This window comes from Salmo trutta, chromosome 34 (assembly GCF_901001165.1).
Source record: "Salmo trutta chromosome 34, fSalTru1.1, whole genome shotgun sequence".
NCBI lineage: Eukaryota > Metazoa > Chordata > Actinopteri > Salmoniformes > Salmonidae > Salmo > Salmo trutta.
The window spans coordinates 37,183,778-37,198,202 of NC_042990.1; the positions used below are offsets into that span (position 1 = coordinate 37,183,778).

The window sequence follows — 14,425 nt, forward strand, 5'->3', positions numbered from 1 at the left end:
CTTCAAACAGGTAGATAACATCCTGTCCCTTCAAACAGGTAGATAACATCCTGTCCCTTCATACAGGTAGATAACACCTGATAACATCCTGTCCCTTCAAACAGGTAGATAACACCTGATAACATCCTGTCCCTTCAAACAGGTAGATAACACCTGATAACATCCTGTCCCTTCAAACAGGTAGATAACATCCTGTCCCTTCAAACAGGTAGATAACATCCTGTCCCTTCAAACAGGTAGATAACATCCTGTCCCTTCAAACAGGTAGATAACATCCTGTCCCTTCAAACAGGTAGATAACACCTGATAACATCCTGTCCCTTCAAACAGGTAGATAACACCTGATAACATCCTGTCCCTTCAAACAGGTAGATAACACCTCATAACATCCTGTCTCTTCAAACAGGTAGATAACATCCTGTCCCTTCAAACAGGTAGATAACACCTGATAACATCCTGTCTCTTCAAACAGGTAGATAACACCTGATAACATCCTGTCTCTTCAAACAGGTAGATAACATCCTGTCCCTTCAAACAGGTAGATAACACCTGATAACATCCTGTCTCTTCAAACAGGTAGATAACACCTGATAACATCCTGTCTCTTCAAACAGGTAGATAACATCCTGTCTCTTCAAACAGGTAGATAACACCTGATAACATCCTGTCCCTTCAAACAGGTAGATAACATCCTGTCCCTTCAAACAGGTAGATAACACCTGATAACATCCTGTCTCTTCAAACAGGTAGATAACACCTGATAACATCCTGTCCGTTCAAACAGTTAGATATTATCCTGTCCATTCAAACACCTGATAACATCCTGTCCCTTCAAACAGGTAGATAACACCTGATAACATCCTGTCCCTTCAAACAGGTAGCTAACACCTGATAACATCCTGTCCCTTCAAACAGGTAGATAACACCTGATAACATCCTGTCCCTTCAAACAGGTAGATAACACCTCATAACATCCTGTCTCTTCAAACAGGTAGATAACATCCTGTCCCTTCAAACAGGTAGATAACACCTGATAACATCCTGTCTCTTCAAACAGGTAGATAACACCTGATAACATCCTGTCTCTTCAAACAGGTAGATAACATCCTGTCCCTTCAAACAGGTAGATAACACCTGATAACATCCTGTCTCTTCAAACAGGTAGCTAACACCTGATAACATCCTGTCTCTTCAAACAGGTAGATAACATCCTGTCCCTTCAAACAGGTAGATAACACCTGATAACATCCTGTCTCTTCAAACAGGTAGATAACACCTGATAACATCCTGTCTCTTCAAACAGGTAGATAACATCCTGTCTCTTCAAACAGGTAGATAACACCTGATAACATCCTGTCCCTTCAAACAGGTAGATAACATCCTGTCCCTTCAAACAGGTAGATAACACCTGATAACATCCTGTCCGTTCAAACAGTTAGATATTATCCTGTCCATTCAAACACCTGATAACATCCTGTCCCTTCAAACAGGTAGATAACACCTGATAACATCCTGTCCCTTCAAACAGGTAGCTAACACCTGATAACATCCTGTCCCTTCAAACAGGTAGATAACATCCTGTCTCTTCAAACAGGTAGATAACATCCTGTCCCTTCAAACAGGTAGATAACACCTGATAACATCCTGTCTCTTCAAACAGGTAGATAACATCTTGTCCCTTCAAACAGGTAGATAACACCTGATAACATCCTGTCCCTTCAAACAGGTAGATAACACCTGATAACATCCTGTCCCTTCAAACAGGTAGATAACACCTGATAACATCCTGTCTCTTCAAACAGGTAGATAACATCCTGTCCCTTCAAACAGGTAGATAACACCTGATAACATCCTGTCTCTTCAAACAGGTAGATAAGATCCTGTCCCTTCAAACAGGTAGATAACACCTGATAACATCCTGTCCCTTCAAACAGGTAGATAACATCCTGTCCCTTAAAACAGGTAGCTGACACCTGATAACATCCTGTCCCTACAAACAGGTAGATAACACCTGATAACATCCTGTCCCTTCATACAGGTAGATAACATCCTGTCCCTTCAAACAGGTAGCTAACACCTGATAACATCCTGTCCCTTCAAACAGGTAGATAACACCTGATAACATCCTGTCCCTTCAAACAGGTAGATAACACCTCATAACATCCTGTCCCTTCAAACAGGTAGCTAACACCTGATAACATCCTGTCTCTTCAAACAGGTAGATAACATCCTGTCCCTTCAAACAGGTAGATAACACCTGATAACATCCTGTCTCTTCAAACAGGTAGATAACACCTGATAACATCCTGTCTCTTCAAACAGGTAGATAACATCCTGTCCCTTCAAACAGGTAGATAACACCTGATAACATCCTGTCTCTTCAAACAGGTAGATAACACCTGATAACATCCTGTCCCTTCAAACAGGTAGATAACACCTGATAACATCCTGTCCGTTCAAACAGTTAGATATTATCCTGTCCCTTCAAACACCTGATAACATCCTGTCCCTTCAAACAGGTAGATAACACCTGATAACATCCTGTCCCTTCAAACAGGTAGCTAACACCTGATAACATCCTGTCCCTTCAAACAGGTAGATAACATCCTGTCTCTTCAAACAGGTAGATAACATCCTGTCCCTTCAAACAGGTAGATAACATCCTGTCCCTTCAAACAGGTAGATAACATCCTGTCCCTTCAAACAGGTAGATAACATCCTGTCCCTTCAAACAGGTAGATAACACCTGATAACATCCTGTCCCTTCAAACAGGTAGATAACACCTGATAACATCCTGTCCCTTCAAACAGGTAGATAACACCTGATAACATCCTGTCCCTTCAAACAGGTAGATAACACCTGATAACATCCTGTCTCTTCAAACAGGTAGATAACATCCTGTCCCTTCAAACAGGTAGATAACACCTGATAACATCCTGTCCCTTCAAACAGGTAGATAACATCCTGTCCCTTAAAACAGGTAGCTGACACCTGATAACATCCTGTCCCTTCAAACAGGTAGATAACACCTGATAACATCCTGTCCCTACAAACAGGTAGGTAACACCTGATAACATCCTGTCCCTTCATACAGGTAGATAACATCCTGTCCCTTCAAACAGGTAGTTAACATCCTGTCCCTTCAAACAGGTAGCTAACACCTCATAACATCCTGTCCCTTCAAACAGGTAGATAACACCTGATAACATCCTGTCCCTTCAAACAGGTAGATAACACCTGATAACATCCTGTCCCTTCAAACAGGTAGATAACATCCTGTCCCTTCAAACAGGTAGTTAACATCCTGTCCCTTCAAACAGGTAGATAACACCTGATAACATCCTGTCCCTTCAAACAGGTAGATAACATCCTGTCCCTTCAAACAGGTAGATAACACCTGATAACATCCTGTCCCTTCAAACAGGTAGATAACATCCTGTCCCTTTAAACAGGTAGTTAACATCCTGTCCCTTCAAACAGGTCGATAACACATGATAACATCCTGTCCCTTCAAACAGGTAGATAACATCCTGTCCCTTCAAACAGGTAGATAACACCTCATAACATCCTGTCCCTTCAAACAGGTAGATAACATCCTGTCCCTTCAAACAGGTAGATAACACCTGATAACATCCTGTCCCTTCAAACAGGTAGATAACATCCTGTCCCTTCAAACAGGTAGATAACACCTGATAACATCCTGTCCCTTCAAACAGGTAGATAACATCCTGTCCCTTCAAACAGGTAGATAACATCCTGTCCCTTCAAACAGGTAGATAACACCTGATAACATCCTGTCCCTTCAAACAGGTAGATAACATCCTGTCCCTTCAAACAGGTAGATAACATCCTGTCCCTTCAAACAGGTAGATAACATCCTGTCCCTTCAAACAGGTAGATAACATCCTGTCCCTTCAAACAGGTAGATAACATCCTGTCCCTTCAAACAGGTAGATAACACCTCATAACATCAAGTCCAGACGAACTGCACAAACGACAACGGGGTCTGATATTAACGACAACGGGGTCTGATATTAACGACAACGGGGTCTGATATTAACGACAACGGGGTCTGATATTAACGACAACGGGGTCTGATATTAACGACAACGGGGTCTGATATTAACGACAACGGGGTCTGATATAAACGACGACGGGGTCTGATATAAACGACGACGGGGTCTGATATAAACGACAACGGGGTCTGATATAAACGACAACGGGGTCTGAGATTAACGACAACGGGGTCTGATATTAACGACAACGGGGCCTGATATTAACGACAACGGGGTCTGATATAAACGACAACGGGGTCTGATATAAACGACAACGGGGTCTGATATAAACGACAACGGGGTCTGATATAAACGACAACGGGGTCTGATATAAACGACAACGGGGTCTGATATTAACGACAACGGGGTCTGATATAAACGACAACGGGGCCTGATATTAACGACAACGGGGCCTGATATTAACGACAACGGGGCCTGATATTAACGACAACGGGGTCTGATATAAACGACAACGGGGCCTGATATTAACGACAACGGGGCCTGATATTAACGACAACGGGGTCTGAAATTAACGACAACGGGGTCTGAAATTAACGACAACGGGGTCTGAGATTAACGACAACGGGGTCTGATATAAACGACAACGGGGTCTGATATAAACGACAACGGGGTCTGATATAACGACAACGGGGTCTGATATAACGACAACGGGGTCTGATATAACGACAACGGGGTCTGATATAAACGACAACGGGGTCTGATATAAACGACAACGGGGTCCGATATAAACGACAACGGGGTCTGATATAAACGACAACGGGGTCTGATATAAACGACAACGGGGTCTGATATAAACGACAACGGGGTCTGATATAAACGACAACGGGGTCTGATATAAACGACAACGGGGTCTGATATAAACGACAACGGGGTCTGATATAAACGACAACGGGGTCTGATATAAACGACAACGGGGTCTGATATTAACGACAACGGGGTCTGATATAAACGACAACGGGGTCTGATATTAACGACAACGGGGTCTGATATAAACGACAACGGGGTCTGATATAAACGACAACGGGGCCTGATATTAACGACAACGGGGCCTGATATTAACGACAACGGGGTCTGAGATTAACGACAACGGGGTGACAACGGGGTCTGAGATTAACGACAACGGGGTCTGAGATTAACGACAACGGGGTCTGATATAAACGACAACGGGGTCTGAGATTAACGACAACGGGGTCTGATATAAACGACAACGGGGTCTGAGATTAACGACAACGGGGTCTGAGATTAACGACAACGGGGTCTGATATTAACGACAACGGGGTCTGATATTAACGACAACGGGGTCTGATATTAACGACAACGGGGTCTGATATTAACGACAACGGGGTCTGATATTAACAACAACGGGGCCTGATATTAACAGTGTTTGATAACAACAACAGTGTCTGATAAAGTATAAATTACAGCCTCTATTCTTACTCCCTCTGTCTCCCTCCCCATCTCTCTATTTCTCTCTCCCTCCCTCTTTTGTTCTCTCTCTCTCTCTCTCTTTCCCAGGTGCTCCTCCACTCTCTGGTGAGGGATAAGCATGGCAGGAAGATGAGTAAATCTCTGGGAAATGTCATCGACCCTTTAGATGTTATCTCTGGCATCTCTCTGGAGGTACACACACAGTCAGACCTGTCCAGCCTGTCTGGCCGGGAGACAGAGGACTTGTTAGGAGTAACATGGTCAGACCTGTCCAGCCTGTCTGGCCGGGAGACAGAGGACTTGTTAGGAGTAACATGGTCAGACCTGTCTGGCCGGGAGACAGAGGACTTGTTAGGAGTAACATGGTCAGACCTGTCTGGCCGGGAGACAGAGGACTTGTTTGGAGTAACGACATCTATTAGAACACTAAATAAGGGTGGTGCTGGAAGGACATTACTCCCACAGAATTGATCATCTTGTTCTGGGCTGTAAAAACAACAGAGAGAGAGAAGGGTGAGCAGAGAAGGGTGAGCAGAGAAGGGTGTGCAGAGAAGGGTGAGCAGAGAAGGGTGAGCAGAGTAGAGGATGTCTTGCTGCAGTGGAAATATGCGCTTGGCAATCTGCCCTGTAGTGGAGCTCTCCCATTCTAATATTTTACTTAGAATGATTAAAAAGTCATGACATATTACAACAGCTCACTGTCCTAACTCTTTCTGTCCCACTATTTATGTCTTCTCTCTCTCCTATCTCTCACTCTTTCCCACTATTTATGTCTTCTCTCTCCTATCTCTCCTATCTCTCTCTCCCACTATTTGTCTTCTCTCTCCTATCTCTCCTATCTCTCTCTCTCCTACTATTTGTCTTCTCTCTCCTATCTCTCGCTCTCTCTCTCTCTCCCATTATTTATGTTTTCTCTCTCCTATCTCTCTCTCTCTCTCAAATTTAATTTAAGGGGCTTTATTGGCATGGGAAACATGTTTACATTCCCAAAGCAAGTTGAGTAAATAATAAACAAAAGTGAAGTAAACAAAATATGAACAGTAAACATTACACTTCAAAAGAATAGACATTTCAAATGTCATATTATGTCTATATACAGTGTAGTAAAGATGTGCAAATGGTTAACGTACAATAGGGAAAATAAATCAACATAAATATAGGTTGTATTTACAATGGTGTTTGTTCTTCACTGGTTGCCCTTTTCTTGTGGCAACAGGTCACAAACATTGCTGCTGTGATGGAACACTGTGGTACATTACCCAGTAGATATGGGAGTTTAGCAAAATTGGATTTGTTTTCAAATTCTTTGTGGATCTGTGTAATCTGAGGGAAATATGTGTCTCTAATATGGTCATACATTTGGCAGGAGGTTAGGAAGTGTAGCTCAGTTTCCACCTCATTTTGTGGGCAGTGTGCACATAGCCTGTCTTCTCATGAGAGCCAAGGCAATTCTCACTGAGTCTGTCCATAGTCAAAGCTTTCCTTAAGTTTGGGTCAGTCACAGTGGTCAGGTATTCTGCCACTGTGTACTCTCTGTTTAGGGACAAATAACATTCTAGTTTGCTCTGTTTTTTTGTTGATTCTTTCCAAAGTATCAAGTAATTATCTTTTTGTTTTCTCATGATTTGGTTGGGTCTAATTGTGTTGTTGTTCTGGGGCTCTGTGGGGTGTGTTTGTGTTTGTGAACAGAGCCCCAGGACCAGCTTGCTTAGGGGACTCTTCTCCAGGTTCATCTCTCTGTAGGTGATGGCTTTGTTATGGAAGGTTTGGGAATCGCTTCCTTTTAGGTGGTTGTAGAATTTAACGGCTCTTTTCTGGATTTTGATAATTAGCGGGTATCGGTCTAATTCTGCTCTGCATGCATTATTTGGTGTTTTACGTTGTACACAGAAGATATTTTGGCAGATTTCTGTTCTATGACTGTTCTATGACTGGTTCAAGTATTTTTAGACAGATCCTAATTGGTATGTTGAAATCTATGTTCCTTTTGATGGCATAGAAGGCCCTTCTTGCCTTGTCTCTCAGCTCGTTCACAGCTTAGTGGAAGTTACCTGTGGCGCTGATGTTTAGGCCGAGGTATGTATAGTTTTTTTGTGTGCTCTAGGACAACGGTGTCCAGATGGAATTTGTATTTGTTGTCCTGGCAACTGGACCTTTTTTGGAATACCATTATTTTGGTCTTACTGAGATTTACTGTCAGGGCCCAGGTCTGACAGAATCTGTGCAGAAGATCTAGGTGCTGCTGTAGGCCCTCCTTGGTTGGTGACAGAAGCACCAGATCATCAGCAACAGTAGACATTTGACTTCAGATTCTAGTAGGGTGAGGCCGGGTGCTGCAGACTGTTCTGGTGCCCTCGCCAATTCGTTGATATGTATGTTGAAGAGGGTGGGGATTAAGCTGCATCCCTGTCTCACCCTATAACCTTGTGGAAAGAAATGTGTTTGTGTTTTTTGCCAATTTAAACCACACATTTGTTCTCTCTCTCTCTCTCCTCCCCCTCAGAGGCTCCAAGAGAAAGTGAAGGAGGGCAACCTTGACCCTCGTGAGAGCATGGTTGCCATGGAAGCGCAGGTCAGTCAGTTGCCCACCGCCGTCCCTCGACTCCCTCCTCGCAGTCATTTGTGGTAGTTCCGTCTGAGTGGGCATGTTCATTTACTTCCTCTGTGCTCTCTCCCTGACTGTGTCCCAAATGGCACCCTATTCCACATGACCAAAGCCCTACAGTAGTGTGCTGAATAGGGACTAGGGTGCCATTTTGGGATACAGCCCCTGACTCCTGTCTCTCTGTCCCCTGTGGCGTCCAGAGGAAAGACTTCCCTAAGGGGATCCCAGAGTGTGGTACTGACGCGCTCCGCTTCGCTCTCTGCTCTTACAAGGCCCAGGGTGAGTGACTCTGTTCTTACAAGGCCAAGGGTGAGTGACTCTGTTCTTACAAGGCCAAGGGTGAGTGACTCCCTGAGTCTCCCTCACTTCAGGTGTTTTATCTGATGAAAGAGGTCTATTTGTCAAACTCCAGGTCTCTTTGTAGTTTTTCCTCTTGAGAATAACCCAGGTAGTCTTCCAAAGTTCTGACACAAAAAAAACTGTTTGTTTCCATAGCTACAATATCATTGTCTCTAATGCTCTGTCTGTCTCTCATGCTCTGTCTGTCTGTCTCTCTGTCTCTCTGTCTCTCTCTCTCTGTCTGTCCATCAGGTGAGGACATCAGTCTGTCCGTGTCCCAGGTGCTGAGCTGTAGACACTTCTGTAACAAGATGTGGCAGACAGTGCGATTCACTCTGGGTGTACTGGAGGACAGAGGGGCTGAACTGGGAACACTGGAACAGGTAATGGATTTATACTGTAGTGGAACACCAACAGACATGACAATATTATATCCATGTTCATGTCACATTTTCACTTCGTCCTGCGTTAACGTCACTGGGAGACTAAAGTGACTGTGGGAAGTTAGGATTCTCCCCATAATAATCACTGATTTTCCAGTCATTTAAATACCTTAATTCCTGTTTGTTATAAACTAGGTTTCCATCCAGTAGTTGAGGGGCATAAAGATGGCGGCCAATGTGCACTTAAACACAAATTCCTGGTTTTGCTAGTTCTCTCCGTATCGTACATTTCTCTGCGTTTTTATTTTTTTGTAAGGTCATTAGCAGAGTATAAATGATCCCTGTTTTTAGCTTCCAGACGCCGGAAATGAGAAACAAACCTGTAGATTGTGCTGATTTTATTGGCACATTGAACCATGTCGCATGCCGTAGTTTAAACAGTCAGCGGGTAGTGCTTTAAACAATTACGTCATATCTTAATTCTGCCATTTTTATGCACTTTCGCCATTGGCCGACGGATTTTCATGCGTATATTCTAAAATCCGCATAAAATCAGTGTGCTTATTTTCCCAGCAGAGATGTGTTTCCATTAAATGGACTTGTTGCAGATAACAGGCTGTGACGACATAGAGCAGATACAAATACCTTAGATTCCCATGTAACGAATAAAAAATACAAGTTAAAAATGGCTTTCCATCTCATTTAGAACTCTTCTGATCATTCTGTCCCAAAACAAATGACCCACTCTGGTCTTGGCACGCGCTCTCTAGCCAACAGCTCACAGATACAGGCTCCCTACATGAGGACATTATTATGGACAAAAGAGAAGGATTACTTTTATTGTCGACCAGGCAGGCAAGCATCGACTCATCATAAGTTATTTCATCTGTAGCCTAGTAAACTGCATGTTTTCCGAGTCGTAGTAGGAGGACCACACACACACACCATATCATCGTGTGATTACAAGTTTACATTGATGTGATGGTTATGATATCAATATTTACACATAAAGGAATTTCTACCGCCATTTCTTCCATTGTTCATTTTATAGATGCAAAAAGATCCCACGTTGTTTAGTGTATTTCGTTTTGTTTTGTTGGCATTTGGAAAGTTTACTGACAACTGTTCTGTTTCCATCAGGCCTGTTGTGACATTTTCTAGCAGACATTTTTACTGGCATAAAAAGGTGTGATGGAAACCTGGTTATAGCTGGAAATATTTATTGTAAATATGACTCTCTCTCCCTCCCTCTCTCGGTCTCTCTCTCTCTCTCTCTTTCTGTCCAGACCTCTCCTCTGAACAGTATGGACCAGTGGGTTTGTTCTCGGCTCTATAGCACTGTGCTCCAGTGTGAGCAGGGCTTTGAGAGATATGAACTCCACTCTGTTACTGCTGCCCTGCACTCCTTCTGGCTGCACAGCCTCTGTGACATCTACCTGGTGAGGAGAATCTGTCATGGAATGTAGTTTAGTAACGGACATCAAGGACTGGAGAGAAACGCTCTGTCTTCTCTCTGTTGTCTTCCCCCGATCTCTACAACTCTTTCTATTTAACTTCCTCTCCCCCTCTCTCTCTCTCTCTCTCTGTGTGGTGTAGGAGTGCATCAAGCCAGTGCTGAGCCAGGACTCTGGCGCCTGGGCGTTGGGTCAGATCGACACAGTGCACACTGGGAGAGGTAGCCAGAGAGAGAAGCAGGTGGTCAGGGCTGTTCTCTACCACTGTGTGTGTGTGTCTCTGGCCCTCCTCTCTCCCTTCATGCCCTTCCTCACTGAGGAGCTGTGGCAGAGGCTCTACCTTCTCAGGGGAGAGGGTGGTGGTAGGTCCGTGGCTAGCTTGTGTCTACAGCCATACCCACAGTCTTCACAACTGGTAAGAGAGTAGTAGGGGGGGGGAAAGGGGTCCTAAGTCAGTTGCACAACTGAAATGTGTAGTAAAATCAGCAAAAAAAGAAACGTCCTCTCACTGTCAACTGCGTTTATTTTCAGCAAACTAAACATGTGCAAATATTTGTATGAACATAAGATTCAACAACTGAGACATAAACTGAACAAATTCCACAGACATGTGACGAACAGAAATGGAATAATGTGTCCCTGAACAAAGAGGGGGTCAAAATCAAAAGTAACAGTCAGTATCTGGTGTGGCCACCAGCTGCATTAAGTACTGCAGTGCATCTCCTCCTCATGGACTGCACCAGATTTGACAGTTCTTGCTGTGAGATGTTACCCCACTCTTCCACCAAGGCACCTGCAAGTTCCCGGACATTTCTGGGGGGGAATGGCCCAAGCTCTCACCCTCCGATCCAACAGGTCCCAGACGTGCTCAATGGGATTGAGATCTGGACTCTTCGCTGGCCATGGCAGAACACTGACATTCCTGTCTTGCAGGAAATCACTCACAGAATGAGCAGTATGGCTGGGGGCATTGTCATGCTGGAGGGTCATGTCAGGATGAACCTGCAGGAAGTGTACCACATGAGGGAGGAGGATGTCTTCCCTGTAACGCACAGCGTTGAGATTTCCTGCAATGACAACAAGCTCAGTCCGATGATGCTGTGACACACCGCCCCAGACCATGACGGACCCTCCACCTCCAAATCGATCCCGCTCCAGAGTACAGGCCTCTGTGTAATGCTCATTCCTTCGACGATAAACACAAATCCGACCATCACCCCTGGTGAGACAAAACCGCGACTCCTCAGTGAAGAGCACTTTTTGCCAGTCCTGTCTGGTCCAGCGACGGTGGGTTTGTGAACATAGGTGACGTTGTTGCTGGTGATGTCTGGTGAGGACCTGCCTTACAACAGGCCTACAAGCCCTCAGTCCAGCCTCTCTCAGCCTATTGCTGACAGTCTGAGCACTGATGGAGGGATTGTGCGTTCCTGGTGTAACTCAGGCAGTTGTTGTTGCCATCCTGTACCTGTCCCACAGGTGTGATGTTCGGATGTACCGATCCTGTGCAGGTGTTACACGTGGTCTGCCACTGCGAGGACAATCAGCTGTCCGCCCTGTCTCCCTGTAGCGCTGTCTTAGGCGTGTCACAGTACGGACATTGCAATTTATTGCCCTGGCCACATCTGCAGTCCTCATGCCTCCTTGCAGCATGCCTAGGGCACGTTCACACAGATGAGCAGGGACCCTAGGCATCTTTCTTTTGGTGTTTTTCAGAATCAGTAGAAAGGCCTCTTTAGTGTCCTAAGTTTTTATAACTGTGACCTTAATTGCCTACCATCTGTAAGCTGTTAGTGTCTTAACGACCGTTCCACAGGTGCATGTTCATTAATTGTTTATGGTTCATTGAACAAGCATTGGAAACAGTGTTTGTTTAAACACTGTTTCCAATGCTTGTTTCAAATGCTTTACAATGAAGATTTGTGAAGTTATTTTGATTTTTACACATGATCTTTGAAAGACCGGGTCCTGAAAAAGGGACATTTCTTTTTTTGCTGAGTTTATGTAGATATTAATACACACACACTCCCTCTATACCCATTTATGTCCATACTGGTGTGGGGTTTATAGCATTTGTATAGCTATAAAACTACTGACTAGAAAGCTATAGACTTAATGAAATCCTGTTGGCTATAGAGTTGTGAGGATCATTCAACTTATGAGGCTTGGACACTTAGAAAAGAAATATGCTATTTAGAACCTAAAATGGTTCTTCGGCTGTCCCCATAGGAGAACCTTTGAAGAACCATTTGTGTTTACAGGTAGAACCCTTTTGGATTCCATGTAGAACCCTCTGTGGAAAGGGTTCTACCTGGAACAAAAAAGGGTTCTACCTGGAACAGAAAAGGGTTCTCTTATGGGGACAGCTGGAGAACCCTTTTTTCTAAGAGTATACTATGGTAATGTCATTAGTGCTGAGAAACTAGTCACGTCTGTGGTTTTGGTTTCTCTTCTTCCTTGGTTTGTTTTACCTATATCTCTCTCTCCCATCTATCTCTCTCCCTCTTGATATTTCTGCTCAACTTCCTGCCAGGCACACTGGCACTTCCCACAGGAGGAAGCAGACTTCACTCTGGTCCAGGAAGTGGTGAGAGTAGCCAGGTCCCTCAGGGCCCAGTGTGGCATGACCAAGGAGAAGCCTGACAGTAAGTCATTGTCACAACTTAACTCAACTGGATAGATAGATAAATGTTATGTCTATTGGCCTGGTATTGGATAAGTTGTTGTCGCAAACACTTTACTTCATGGATCTCACAGATTTAGTAGTCGACCACACAGAGATTTGACAGATGAATTATAACGGTGCTTTAATGTGACCATTGCATGTTCTACATGGTTATATAAGCTGAGTTGTATACTGGACAGAACCAGATCAAAATCTGATCTATGATATGTAGCATCCCTCTGGAAAAACTCATTCTGTCTTGTGAACATTATGATCATCATGTAAACAGTGTTCTCCGTCTGAGCATTACAGTAGACTGTATGTGTTAGTTCTAGATGAACCAGTGTATTCACCCTGGCAAGCCATTTGATTTAAACTGTACGTCATAACAGTGGTCATAATATTCTCATCAACATGACAAAGCTTTCTACAAACAAATAAGGATAATGTTTCCTATCTGTTCTAGTTTAGGCTGGACAAAAAATCTGATCTAAAAATGTAAATGTTAAAGATATGGACCGTCTTTCTGACAGACTATTTAATGGCTTGATTCTCTTTAGAATGTATATGAATAATCTCATCATAATGATTATTATTAATCATAATCATATATACTCATCATGTATACTAATAAATGGCATTTCCTCTGTGTTCCAGTGTGGGCCGTGTGTTCGCCCAGCCAAGCCCAGATCCTGCTCCACTTTGGCCCTGCTGTACGGACCCTGGGCCGAATCACCAAGCTCCACCTCCACTGTCCTCAGGGGGCCGGCTCCCTGTCCTTCCCGTCGGCCCCCCCTCCCCCTAAAGGCAGTGCTGTGGGTGTGGTCGACCACTCCTGTCAGTTACACCTTAATGTTCAGGTAATCATCCGGTTCAGTGTAATCTCACAGATTTCTAGAAATGGTCAATTCTAATATGGTACTGAGTTGTTTGCCTTCTTCCAGGGCGGTGTGAATGTGAGCAAACTTAGTCTCCAGCTCTGCCAACGTAGAGAGAAGCTCCTCTCCAAACTGGAACAGTCCCTCTCTCGAACCCGTCTGCCAAACTACTTAGAGAAGGTTCCAGAGCGAGTGAGGGTAGAGACAGAGAACAAGGTAAGATATAAATACTGGGAAGTGGGTGCATGAAATGTGGCAAGGGTGTGTGTGTGTGTGTTTGTGAGATAAACGGGCCGATGACAGAATGCCTTCACTTGCCACAGTCTCCTGTGACCCAAAACAACAGAATGAGCTATATGACATGTTGGGAGATCTCCCTGGACGATGAGACTTTTAACTCTCATAGTTTGCTCGTGTTATTGATCCTTGTCTTTGTAATCATTGCTGATGCTTGAGATGATAAAGTACTACTGTACTTGACTCTAGTGACAGACCTCTCAATATTAAATAGATTTACCATTTTAATTCAGACATGGAAATCAGGAGTTCGGTAGCTGAGCATGACATTTTTAGTATGCATAGTATGGGACATTTAGATA

At 44.0% G+C, this 14,425-nt stretch overlaps 1 protein-coding gene and 1 long non-coding RNA gene across 2 annotated transcripts in view; both read left to right on the top strand.

Moving 5' to 3' along the window:
* LOC115174119 (uncharacterized) overlaps positions 1-1,171 on the top strand; it is a 2,021-nt gene extending 850 nt beyond the window's left edge. Inside the window, exon 2 of the long non-coding RNA XR_003871732.1 lies at positions 1,096-1,171. This is a non-coding gene — a long non-coding RNA (uncharacterized LOC115174119). The remainder of the gene's footprint in view (positions 1-1,095) is intronic.
* vars2 (valyl-tRNA synthetase 2, mitochondrial) overlaps positions 1-14,425 on the top strand; it is a 29,746-nt gene that overhangs the window by 14,084 nt on the left and 1,237 nt on the right. Inside the window, exons 21-29 of the mRNA XM_029732805.1 lie at positions 5,593-5,697; positions 8,009-8,077; positions 8,311-8,389; positions 8,702-8,832; positions 10,119-10,271; positions 10,429-10,701; positions 12,817-12,928; positions 13,606-13,808; positions 13,893-14,042. Of these exons, the coding sequence (XP_029588665.1) occupies positions 5,593-5,697; positions 8,009-8,077; positions 8,311-8,389; positions 8,702-8,832; positions 10,119-10,271; positions 10,429-10,701; positions 12,817-12,928; positions 13,606-13,808; positions 13,893-14,042 (1,275 nt within the window). The remainder of the gene's footprint in view (positions 1-5,592; positions 5,698-8,008; positions 8,078-8,310; positions 8,390-8,701; positions 8,833-10,118; positions 10,272-10,428; positions 10,702-12,816; positions 12,929-13,605; positions 13,809-13,892; positions 14,043-14,425) is intronic.